General features: G+C 47.3%; 1 protein-coding gene across 1 annotated transcript in view; it reads right to left on the bottom strand.

Moving 5' to 3' along the window:
- PRMT2 (protein arginine methyltransferase 2) overlaps window positions 1-7,802 on the bottom strand; it is a 29,369-nt gene extending 21,567 nt beyond the window's left edge. The window contains exons 1-2 of the mRNA XM_069472190.1: window positions 7,714-7,802; window positions 6,521-6,619 (exon numbers count right to left, since the gene is read on the bottom strand). Coding sequence (XP_069328291.1) covers window positions 6,521-6,559 — 39 coding nt within the window. The 5' untranslated portion in view covers window positions 6,560-6,619; window positions 7,714-7,802. The remainder of the gene's footprint in view (window positions 1-6,520; window positions 6,620-7,713) is intronic.
- Window positions 7,803-13,545: the final 5,743 nt, after the last annotated feature.

A 13,545-nucleotide genomic window follows, 5' to 3' on the forward strand; every position in this document is an offset into this window, starting at 1 on the left:
TCCTGAGGACAGAGCTGGGGCCCACCGCCCCACGTGGGCACAGCCAGGGGCCTGCGGAAGGCGCTGGTGCCCAGCGCCGCTGCACAGACCTCCCCTGCCCTGGGGTGGCCTCCTCTGGGACCCGCCAGCTGCTCGGAGCCCAGAGGAGCCCCTCCCCCTCCGCCGTACATCAGGACACACTTGCTGGGCTGGCAGAGCCTCCAGCCACACGCTCCAGTTCAGCGGAGAAGCTCCGTCCCAATAACATACATTGTACACACATTTTCCTAAACATAAAATTCATGTTTACTGTAGAAAATATGAGAAAACACAAAAGTCACAAAAATTAAAACCTCCTATAACTTCACTGATCAGAGCTAACGACAGTTAACACGTGGGCATTTATCCTTTCAGACTTGTTAAAAAGTGCACATATGACACGCGCAGCAGGGCGTCTGTCGGGTTCACACCACACTGCCTGTGGCCTGTTCCTGTCCCTTTGGGAATTCTGAACATTTCTCATTCTTAAATGCACTTCTAAACACCACACCTTTAATACCTGCACAGTATCCCAGTCTACGAATCATCCTAACTTCCTTATCCAGTCTCCTAGTTTGGACATTTAGACTGTTTTCAGTGCTTACTATTATAAATTGTCAAGATGAACTGTTTCACGCAGGAATGATTCTGGGTGTCCCTGATAGTTTTTTAGGATAAACTCCGGAATGTGAAACTGATGGGTCAGGACGATGCACAATTTATAGGCTGCTCCCGAGACTGGTGAGGTGACCTGCCCACTGTCCGGCACCCTCATCGCGGTGGACACCGACCTGGTCAATCTCTGCCAACCTGAGGGTGAAAATCGCCTGTTTCTTCCATTTGCCTCTGATGACTAGTGTGGTCAAACACGTTGTGTATTTTGCTAATTGTCTGTGGTGCCCTTTGCTCCTTCTCTTCCCGTGGCATGACGTGTGGGGCACCATCACCTTCTCAGCTCCCGTGGGCCCCACCCCGCCCCACCCACATCATCACCGCTCTCTGCCCTCCCCGGACTCCACCGCCTGGCGTGCACCCCCCACGCCCTCTCCACGCTGCTGTCACGCGCACACACACACACACACGCACGCACACACGCACACACACACACACACGCACACACGATGGGTTTTTCTTCTGACATAGTGGTTTCTTTGTAAAGGGCACAGCAGACCTTTCTTTTATATTTTGCTTTTCTTACTCACACGATACCCTGTGGAGTTCGAACTCTCACTATTTTCAGTGGCTGCACACTATTCCACGCAGGAATTCTGCCTGATCCTCCAGCCACCCTCCACCTGGGCTTTCTGCCAGTGTCCACTTTTCTACCACCATGAACAGGGCTGCAACAAACACAACGTGTGCACGACACCCGTACGCAATGACACTTCATGTCTATGGGACGCCAGGGTTGAAGGATAAGCGTATTTTTTATTCAAACAGGTCATATTCTTTCCATAAAGGGTGTGACACCTCCCACTTCACACGTGAACACTCAGCAGCAACGGGCAGCACCACCGTCCCAAGAGGGGTAAAGCGGTATTTTGCGGTTACTCAACACGCATTCCCTGACTACTGCGATATCACATGTGTTCTGCCTGCTTGGATCTGCTCTTCTATAAACTGCCTCTTTATTTTGTTTTATTTTGTCCATTACTCTATTTGGCAGATTGGAAGAAATATTTGAATAATATAGATCTTATTGGAGACCTAAAGCAAGCATTTCTTGCAAATATGCTGTTTTCCCAGTTATTTTGTTTAGAATAAGTAAACTCAGAGTGAGGTGAATTGATATTATCTGAACTGAAGCACAAAAAGGAAAAAGAATGGGAAAAAAAGATAACAGAGCATGAGACACACAAGAGAACAGTGTAAGCACAGTCCCAAAAACAGAGGAGAGAAGATGAGGCAGAAGAAATAACTGAAGAGATAATGGTGGAAAATTTTCCAAAATGAACAAAAGAAATCAGCTCACTGATTCAAGAAGCTCAAATAACACCAAGTAGGATAAATACAAACAAAACTGCTAAAAACCAAAAAGAAAAAAAAAATTAGAAACTCTTAAATGTAGCCAATGGGAAAAAGAATATATTCTATTTGGTGGAACAACATTAAGATGCAACCAACTCCATATCACAAACAACAGACGCCGGAAGACAATATAATGCCATCTTTAAAGTGTAGAAAGAAAAAATAATGCAAATCTAAGATCCCTTATCACGCTAAAATATTCTTCAAAAATGTAGGCAAAACACATTTTTATTCAAACCGAGGTTGACACAATGTGACACAGCAGACTCACAACACTAAATATTATACAAAAGTAAGTTGTTTGGGTCGCAGGGAAATGACCCGACACAGACAGACAGAACACAAGACCAGAGAGAGACCTCAAACAAGGACGGACGTGGGGAAACACAAAAGACTGTTTCTGATACTTTATAAAAAAGATGTTTGATAGCATAACGTAGCAATAGCAATGATAATTTCTTGTAGAGTTTATAACATAGGTAGAATTAAAATATGTTACAACAATAGCACAAAATACAGAGCTGGTAAATGTAACTAAGTTGTAAGAAGTGGTTAAAAAAAAGACTGGACCAGATTAAAGATGCTTATCACAATTTCCTGGGGAACCACTAAGATGATATAAAAGGTACAGCTACCAAGCGAATAGAGGAGATAATGTGGAATTATAGAAAATACTTATTAACACAAAAGAGGGCAGGAATGGAGAAATACACAAAGAAGAAATGGAAATGTGACAAAAATAAAACAAACAGCAAGATGTTAGACGTAATCATTAAATATTAACAGACTAAATATACCAATTAAAGGGCAGAAATTGTCTAATAGAGAAAAAAACAAGATCCAAGAGCTAGACCCAATTAGCTCTTTACAGGAGAAATGCTCTAAATATAAAGACTCAAGATAAGTTGAGAAAAAATACATATATAGATTCACACACACACACACACACACGCTCCACGCAAGCACTAACCATGAGGAATCTCGTATAGCTACATTAATATAAGCAAAAACAGATTCAAGACAAGGAGTATTTAACAGGTAAAAAGAGAGAGATTTTATAAAAATAAGATCAATTAATCTAGAAAACAAAAACTATCCTAAATATATGGACCCAACAACAGAGATTGAAAATATATAAAACAAAAAGTGACAGAACCAAAAGGAAAAACAGACAAATCCACAATCATAGTAGAGATTTTTGAGTAGATGATGGAACAACTAGACAGAAAAATCAGAAAAGATACAGAGATTTGAACAATACTAATAGCCCATTTGACCTTAATGACATTTATGGCACAGTACACCCAGCAGTTACAGAACTCAGTCTTTGCGAGTATTCATGGAACATTCACCAAAACAGCCCATGTGACTGGGCCATAAAGCAGGCCCGAGCAAATTTCAAAAGATTCAAATTACAGAGTATGCCATGTTCTCTAACCAATGTAATCAAAGCTAAATTAAATAACAAAGAGATAAGTAAAATTTCCAAAATGTTTGGAAATTAAGCAATATACTTTCAAATAGACCAGGAAATTTCTAATTTCCCTTGTGATATATTAAAAAATATTTTAACTGAATAATAACGAAAATACAATGTATTCAAATGTGTGAGGTATAACTAGAGCAGTGATCAGAAGCCCCACAGCTTTAAAGACATACATTAGAGAAGGAAGGCTTAAAACCAATGATCTAACCTTCCATCTCAAGATGCTACAAAAAGAGAAAATTAAATTCAAATAGAACAGAATGAAGGAAATAAAGATAAAAGCAGAAATCAATGAAATAGAAAACAGAAGAATAGAGAAAATCAACAAAAATGAAACTGGTTCTTTGAAAAGATAAAATTAATAAAACCCTAAAAAGACTGATCGAGAGGAAAGGAGATACAACACAGATCACCAACATCAGGCATCTCTCCACAATGAAGGGCAGAATTATCAGGATGAGAACAGGCATTACTGGAGCACCACCAGGACCCACGAGTAATCAGGAAAATTACAATAACCAGACACCACTTCTGACCCATCAGACTGATCAAAATTAAAAAGTCCGATGCTCTCAAGTGTCAGCAGCCACTACCCTGGCCACTGGCAGACTTGTGAACTGGTAAAGTCACCTGGGAAAACAACTGATCCTCATCTAGTGACACTAAACTATGCAACCCCTGCCACCCTGCAATGCCAGCACTGGGTACACACCCTGCAGCACACAGGCATGGAGAAGGATGGTCACCACAGCACTGTTTGAAATAGTGAAAAACTGGCAACAACTTAAATGTCCAACAAAAGGGAAATAAATAAAAGGGGGTGTCTGCCTACCGCAGAGTAGTAGCTACCTGTCTATGACACCTTCATGGAAGGAACATGCTCCAGGAGCACCCTACAGTAGGACTGAACTAGCACTGTACACGTGTCAGCAAGGACAAATCCCCCAAAGGTAACGTTAAGTGAAAAAGGCAAGCTACAGACGGTGCAGAGAGCGTGACACCACTCATGTTAACTCTGAAAACACACACAAACAATATCATATGTTGTTCAAGGTATAAAAAATGACGCAGTAGCACACATCAAATTCGTAATTCGCTGTAATGTTTGCCTCTGGAGAGACAGGAAGAGGAACAGGACTGAGGTTGGGGAATAAACTTTATTATTCATGGTGTTGCTATTTTTTTTCCAGAGATGGGGTCTTACTGTGTTGCCCAGGCTGGAGTGCAGTGGCTATTCACAAGAGCAATCACACTGCACCACAGCCTTGAACTCCTGGCCTCAAGCGATTCTCCTGCCTCAGTCGTCCAGGAGGATGGACGTCAGCAGCTGAGACGACAGGTGCACACCACTGTACTCAGCATTGTTGTTATTTTATAGGTTAAGAGAAGCAAATGTGATAAATGTTAACAAGTTTTCAACTCTGCATAACATGTACTTGATGTTTGCAATATTATTTTGTAAATGTCCTAATATTTTTAAGTTTCTCAAAAGAAAAATATCTATGGAATTAAAACATTTTATAATTAATTATAAGAAAAAGATTAATGAGATGAGCCAACTATAAATAAATTCTTCCATCAAAAAGCGGGCAAAAGACATGAACAAATTTTTTGAAAAGACAAACCAACAAGCATGAAAATATGCTTAACATCACTAATTATCAGAGAAATGCAAATTAAAACCAAAATGAGATACCACCTTACCCCTATCAGAACAGCCATTATTAAAAAGTCAAAATACAATAGATGTTGGCACCAAAGTGGTGAAAAGGGTTATACTTATACCCTGCTGGCAGGAATGTAAACTAGTACAACCTCCATGGAAAACAGTATGGAGATTCCTCAAAGAACTGAAAGTAGACCACTACTGGGTATTTACCCAAAGGAAAAGAAGTCATTTTATGACTTATTAAAGACACTTGCACCCGAATGTTTATCACAGCATAATTAACAATTGCAAAGATGTGAAATCAACCTAAGTACTCATCAACTGATGAATGGATAAAGAAAATATATATGCCATGGAGTACAACTCAGCCATACAAAAAGAATGAGATAATGTCTTCTGCAGCAACTTGGATGGAACTAGAAACCATTATCCTAAGTGAAGTATCTCAGGAATGGAAAAACAAATACCATATGTTCTCACTTGTAAGTAGGAGCTAAACAGGGATACATATGGTCATAAAGTGGTATAATGGACATTGGAACTAAGAAGGGGAGAGGGTGGCAGGGGAATGAGGGATAAAAATCTACCTATCAGGTACAGTGCACACTATTCTGGTAATAGGGACACTAAATACCCTAACTTCAGCATTATACAGTCATCCATGTAACAAGAACACCTGTACCCCCTAAATCTATTAAAATATAAAATAAATTCCTATATATAAAAACCCAAATGAAAGTAGACCATTAGAATGAAAGGAAAAAAAAGTGTTAAAATTGACATCACAGACATGAAAATGCTTGATTTTTAAAAACATTATTTATTAAAATATTGATTTGGTTAATTTTACATTATCAACATTCCTTAAAATTTAAGGTGATTTTTTTTTTTTTAACTAACTTGAATGAAACTAGATGAGTATCTCGGGCAGAAAATCAGTATGAATCCATGAATCTTTGCTCATGTGTCCAGCTTGTCTTCAACATATTGCTGCTATTATGCCTGCAACTTTGTTAAACAATTAAAAAAATACGTTTGTTTCACCTGCTCGGGTACCAAAAATGGAACCATGGGTGACTACGATGTTTTGGGGCTTCCTAAGTATTTCCTTGGAGGTGTTTACAGTGCCCCACTCGGGATGCCATCCTACAAACATTTCGTCTCCTCTGCCTCGCCCCTCACCACTCTTTACATCCGGGCGCCTCCTGCTGGTGGCCACCACGGCCAAGCAAAGCGCCACCGCCTCCGAGAGCTGACGCTCAGCTCCGTAATGCTCCGTTCATCAAACACAGGTTCTTACACACCAGCACCGAAATTACCTGGAATTCACTTCCGGGACAGTCACCTGAGGTTGCCATAGTTCCCTTAGGGTCTGCCTCATAACTGCTGCTTTAGTTACTTCATTTTCTCCTCCATTTCTACTTTGAAAGAGAGAGAGAGAGAAACACAAAGTGTGTGTTACATTGCTTAATAATTAAATGCTCTTCTCAGGTCCACCATAAAGATACGTTACCAAACGGAAGTAAAATGTGTTGTGTGTGAAGAATGACCTAGAAATAAAAATCATAATCACAATTCTTCACAGAGACAATTCAAAGCATTTAAAAAGCATAAACTTCAAATAGTGTGTTTCCTCACCAGTCTGTGAGGCGTTAACCTCACTCATTTGCCGACGACCGTTAGTTTCTGTCAGATTTAAAACAATCAAGGGACGTCCAGCTCTTGCCCTGGAACTGGCAGCTTTAGCTCGGGTTAGGATTCCCTGCTGGGGCTCGGGCGCTCCGCCGCGGGAACCCAGGCGTGCACCTGCAGTCCTACCTTCCGGCGCCAGGTGCGCTCGGGACGGACGCCCTTTCCCGACCCCACGTAGCAATTCCTCCTTTAAAACGCGTCCTTCTCTACCAACCCCAACCCCGGCACTTGTTATTTACGACTACAAATGTTAATTTATGTACATTTTCATTGCCAATGCTGGGTCCAGGGTGGGGCGGGGCAGGTCGGACGCAGGACCCCGGCCCCCCGAGGTGCCGGCGAGGCCCCCGCGGGCGGGAAGCGGGGGGAGGGGGGGGGCGTGCCGCGCGCTCGGGGGATGCTGGACCCGCGAGAAATGGGCGTGGCGCCTGGGCGTGGGCTGGAGGCATGGGGCGTGGCCCGGAAGAAAGGGGCGTGCCTGGGGCAAATTGTGACGATGGGCCACGGGCGTGCCCAGCAAGGGCGTGGCTTAAGGGCGTGGCCGGGGAAGAAGGTTGGCGGAGCGGAGATGGGCGTGGCTGGGGATGGGCGTGGCGTGGGAGGGGGCGTGGCTCCAAGTAGGGAAGGGGCGTGGCGGGGTCCGCACCTCGCAGTTGCTGCAGGGCGCGGAGCAGACAGGCTGGGAGAGCGCTCTGTGGTCCCGAAAAGGGGCGGAGGCCTCGGTCCTCCAGCGACGCACAGGCAGGTCAAGGACCCCTCGCCTGGCGTGTCCTGCGTCGCGTGCGGTCCAGCCATCTGAGCTGCCCATCAAGAAACCTACCTCAGCGGCGTTTCTCCTTTGCGTTCTGGGTCCACACCAGTGGCGCAGAGGGGCGGACGGTCCTTTCCAAGAGCCTGAGCCACCGCCCTCAACCCGCGCAGGCGCAGTGCACGCAGGCCGTCTGCGGAGAAGGCCCCACCCAGGGCCCGGCGCACCGCGCAGGCGCCGTCCGTACGCGCCCCGCCGTCCGGAAAAGCCGAGCCACCGCCCTCGATCCGCGCAGGCGTGGTGTGCACAGGCCGGCCACGAAGAAGGCTCCGCCCAGCGCCCCGCGCAGGCCCACTCCTCGGCCTGCGCTTCCCGCGGTCGCACGCGCCGGGGCAAAGCGCCCCCTTGTGTGGAGGCGGGTTCGGCGTGGCCGGCCGGGCACTCCCGAGGCCCCACAGCGTGAGCCGACCCCCAAAGGCTGAAGGCCTAAGCTCGTGGCAAAATGCCCCTCACGGAATCTTGAAATGTTTCAATATTAAGAATACGTTAGGTAAACAGGTGATGTACAAATTTGACAGAGACATATTCAGGAGTCTAATAACGACAATTAATTTTAAATGTTAATGTTAATACACAGGTTACAAGAATTAGATCAAATTTGGAAACTACATTGTTTTAATTTCAAAAAATGGTTTATATTTCTTATGATTTTTATCTAATTATCATTTAAATATTTATATCAGCACTCCATTGATCTACCAGATACTAAATACACCTGTGGATATATTTCAGTTATACTAAAATTTTAAATATAGTGCCACACTTTCATAGAGTTTCTAACTTAAAGTTTGTTTTTCATAAACAAAAGATGTCCCTGTCCTGCCGTAGGGATCAGGCTTCCAGAGTTACAGGTCCTTACCTTTCATATCCCTCTTTTGCTTGGTACGTTTTTAATTTAAACGTCTAGAATAAATTATCTCATTCCCACCTGCGGGGTCACTCTGGTTGGCGATGGTTCCAGTCCACAGAGGCATTTTTAAATCCAGGTGCACGAGCCCTCATTAGTTCAGTGTTGTTAACAACCTCTCGATTAGATTTCTGTTGTTCTCTTGGCTCAGTGGGATTAAAACTGCACTGTTCTGGGCCCACCGTGTCCTCCAGGAAGGACAAAGCCCTAAAGTGTGTGAAGCTTCCTGAGTGCTTACGTGGAAAATGTTCCCATCAAGTAAAAAAACAAAACAGGTTAATCCTGTGATTTTTAACTTTAAGCCTGTCCTGGTTTTATTGCAAATGTCCAAGAAACCTTAAAAGTTATAAGAAGTGTAATCAAAATAAATCTTTACAGCAGATTCTGCAAAGGGCAGCACTCACAGTTTTCCTTTAGGCATCTTCCCCAGCGTCAGTTCAAACACTTCCTCTCACATTTGGGGAGATTCGCCCCCCACCCAGCACATGCCATGGGCGTGGCCTTGTGGGGCGAGCTCTCTAGGCCCCAATCTCCAGTTTCTCCTCAAAACTCAAAAAAAAAAAAAAAAAAAAAAAAAGATGATGAAAAACAAAAACAAGAGCCTTGTTGTTCTGAACTGGGCCTCGGCCGGGTTGCCAGGGTCCAGAGCAAACAACAGCACCCGCCGCTCACGCTGAGCTTGCTCCTCGGAAAGGAGCCCCAATTCCAGGAGGACTGGTGAGAAACCAAATGGATTCACGGAATCTGATGTGATGCAAAAATAACAAAATGTGATACCCATGAAATACTGATATTCTGTCTTACTTTGCCAACTTGGGGGCTTTCTGGATTCAAATATTCTAAATTAGCCAGTGGGCTCCTTCTGTGTTCTTGGACCCTGGTCTATCTGCCCTGCCGGCTGCTCTTCTGTGCTTTGCCTTGTCTGCCCTGAGCACCAGGAGTTCACAGTGCAGGCTCCTCTGACAGCAAGAATGGTGACTTTCATAATAACAGTAACAATGACCACCGAGCGCACTGGGCCCTTCATGCGGCACGTGCACGGGCTGGGTCTCCGTGTGTGTGCACACGTACGCACGGGTAAACCTCACTTACAGCTCCAACACTCCCCGAGGGGAAGCTTGTCCCTCTTTTCCAGAGGCCGGGGGAGGTTGTCACCTGGCACAGGTCTCCCCGCAGAGAGGGGGTTCTGCACCCGAGCCCCGGCCCATGGCGGGAGCAGTCCTCAAGGCAGGAAAGGAATTAATTCTCATGACATCAACACTTGCGTTTACTGCAACAGAAGCTTTTTGTCTCTTCCCCACATTCCTTGAGAACACAGGCCTCCTTCTCTCCCTGCGGACATCAGCCGCTGGAACCAGCCTCGTGAGCAGCTTGGTGGCGGATGACACTGTTCTTTGTGTGAGAAAACAATGCTGCCACCCAAGGCTTCTCCTCCTGGCAAACACAGGCCAGAATGACCCCTTCCTGCCCCCCAGGCTTGGCCAGGCCTGGAACTGGCGGCCTCATTAACTGAGCCACAGACTTGCCAAATGGACGAAGGACGGGCTGAGGGGGAGGGACACCCAAGTGACTGGAGAAGATCCTGGCAGAAGCTTTTACGTCCAAAGAGAGGCACCTGTTGACCCACCAGCCTCCGTCCACTGCCTGGGTGGGGAAGACCCTGAAAGCCACGTCGTCCCACTCCCCTCCGTGGCAGAGCAGAGAGGCCAGTGTCACGGTGCCTCTCGCGCTCGGTGCTGCAGACCAGCCGTGGGGCCTGTGCCTCCCTCACGCTCTCCCGGTCACCCCCAGCGTTTCTCAGACTGGCACATCGGGCAGTGCTCACCGACGCGTGGCTCTGGGCGTGGAGTCCTGCCCGCGCGCCGCACGGTGGGCGCCGGTCTTCCCCTCTCGGGACACACCACAGCCACCGCTGGGCAGCAACAGCCCCTGGTTGGCGCTCGGTTGTACTGTTTGGGTGATGTGGGTTGTACATATTCCTTTCACAGATGGACTCTTTGTATTTGCAATGTCTTATGATGTCAGTTTGGGTATTTTACATATTCAAAAAATAACTACTCATTTCTGGTTTCCAGTTCAGCACATAAAGAGCTTGGAAGTCTTCGCTGTGTCCTAACATCAAGCAAAAAGCTGAACAAACTGAAAAACCAACTGTTCCTCAATCCACTCGAGAAGTGACATCACAGGACAAACTGTTGTCCCAAAAGCAGGAGCGACAGACAGGTGGGGAGGGAGAATCAGGGCTTGCCGAGCTGCAGGACACCTGAGCTGCGACCCAGAGGCTGCTGGGCCGGCATGGGACAGCCTGGCAGCTAAACGCTCGGCGGCCCATTTTACTCCAGGAACTACTCCAGGTCCTCACAGAGAACACGGGAGAAAAATTCCCTCATGCCTCAGCATGGGGAAGGAAAAAGGAACAATTTTGAAATGCGCCAAAGCGTTCTGTTCTTAGCAATGTTTGCCCCCAGGAGAAACCATTTCACCAGAGCCCGACTGGCTGGGCTACATCAGGCCTGGCCTGCCAGGGCCAGCGGGCTCTATCCTTCCCCATGGGTGACAGAAATAAGAAATTCCAGCCCCTCCAACATGCTGAGGGTGGGGGTGGGGAGGCTGAGAAGTGCCTGTGAAGTTCACAGCCCAGGCAAGGCCCACCCAATGCTGGGACCTGCTCCTACTGCCCTGGGACACGTCCCCTCCCCGACAACTCACCACAACATCAGTGGAGAGCCATTTACAGAAGTTCCTTTCAGCCTGTACAGCACGTCCAGCCTTCAACAAAAAGTTACATGGCATACCAAAGAGGAAAAACAGTTTTAAGCCTAAACAAGCATCAGAAGCACATATGGCAGGAATGTTGGAATTATCAAGTAGGAATTCTAAAGGCTATGATCAATTGCTAAGGGATCTAATAGGAAAAGTCAATGGCGTGCAAGATAGATGAGCAATAGAGAAATGGGAGTTCCAAGAAAGAATCAAAAAGAAATGCTAGAGATTGAAAACTCTAACAGAAATGTAGAATGCCTTAGATGGGTTCGTTAGTGGACTCACGGTTCAGGAAATAATCTCTGAGCTTGAGAATATGACAATAGACATATGACTATGACAATGACAAAACTAAAAAGCAAGGAGAATGTCTTAACAGATTTAAAAGAATAGAAATCATAAAATATGTGCTTTCAGACCACAATAAACTATAAATCAATAACAGAATGATAGCTAGAAAATCCCAACACATTTGGGGTTTAAACAACACACTTCTAAATAACAGATAGGTGGAAATAGAAATCTCAAGAGAAATATTAAAATTTTTAAACTAAGTAAAAATGAAAATACAACTTAGCAAAATTTGGGGGATGTGGCAAAAGCAGTGCTTAAGGAGACATTCATGGCACTGAATTCATGTGTTAGAAAAGAGGAAAGACATAAAATCAATAACGTAAGCTTCTACCTTACGAAGCTAGAAAAAAAAAGAGCAAATTAAATAAAAAATAAGCAAAAGAAAAAACAATTACTGATTTTAGGCATCAGTGCTATAGTTTTTCTCCATTTCGTCTCTTCTACATTTACTCTTTCCATATATTATCTTTTTCCTAAATTTTAAAAAAATAATTTTAGATTAACAAAGGAGTTTAAAATTTTTACTAAACCTTTCGTTTTTCTTGTTACCTAGCATACTGATCTGGGTCCAGCCGAGAGGCAGAGACTACACAGTAACTGAAACAGGAAAGCTTAACATAAACTATGGTAAAACTATCACAGGACAGAAACTGCAAAGACGGACCTAACGGGTAGGCTAGTTCCGAGGGAGAACAACCCGGGAGGCAAACTCAGAAGAGGCCCCTCCTCGAGGCTGGCTGCAACCTTTCTGGAAGTTTTGCCCGGGCCGGGGCTGGTCCCCAGCTGTGACCCAGCAGGGACAGGTACCCGGACAGGTGGGCGCCCTGGCCCTGCGCCCCCTGCAGGTGGTTGCCGTGCAAGCAGGAGCGCGGCCGTGGCCACGCCCCACCCAGCCGGTTTCTCAGGGGGTCGCAGGGCGCAGCCTCGTTACCTGTCCCTACGAGAGCAGGGAGCTGGGGCTGCCTTCGTGTCGCGCGGCTCACGCGGCCTTCGCCGGGCTCGGGGAGCACGGGGAGCACGGGGAGCACGGAGAGCACGGGGAGCTCGGGGAGCAGGGGGAGCACGGGGAGCAGGGGGAGCACGGAGAGCACGGGGAGCACGGGGAGCTCGGGGAGCAGGGGAAGCAGGGGGAGCACGGGGAGCACGGGGAGCTCGGGGAGCTCGGGGAGCACAGAGACGAAGCTCCAGCCGCTGACTGCGCCGTGGGGAATCTCCGACCCACAAACCCCATGTCTTTAACGTGCTGTCTGGCGAGCAGGGTGAAACCTCAGACCGTCTGCAGCTCCTGGCACGGCCCACGGAGCGCGGGTGAGCCGAGGCCGGCGAGGAGCACAGGCGGGGCGGGGGGGGGGGGGGTCCCGCCGTGGCTGTGCGCCTGCGCTGCGCGGCCGCCGCACCCGAGCGCTCCTGCGAAACGCGACCCCCGGGCACGGCGCGCCGAGGCGGCGTGGGGACGCGCACGGGGACTTGGGGGCTGGAGTTCTGCAGGGTGCAGTGTCCGTGTCAGGAGAACCAGGGCAAAGTGACCTCTGGGCCCAGCCAGGCTATTCGGCCACCAAGGGCTGCCCCTCGGGCCGGTGGCTGGGGCACAGCACCACCGGACACACCACGCACAAGCACCGCGGGGGGCCCTGGATAGACACGCTCCGCCGGCAGCAGGAGTGTAAGCCCCTCCAGGGCGGTCCAGCCGCGGCCTCCCCCGGAGCCTGCCTTGTCACCACTTTTCCAGTCCTCTTCCTTCCAAGTCGCCGCCCGTGAGCGAATGCGGATCCATGCTCCTGGCTGCCTCTCTCCCCGGACGCGGCGGGCGACCAAGCGCT

Source organism: Eulemur rufifrons, chromosome 7, assembly GCF_041146395.1.
Source record: "Eulemur rufifrons isolate Redbay chromosome 7, OSU_ERuf_1, whole genome shotgun sequence".
Taxonomy (NCBI): domain Eukaryota; kingdom Metazoa; phylum Chordata; class Mammalia; order Primates; family Lemuridae; genus Eulemur; species Eulemur rufifrons.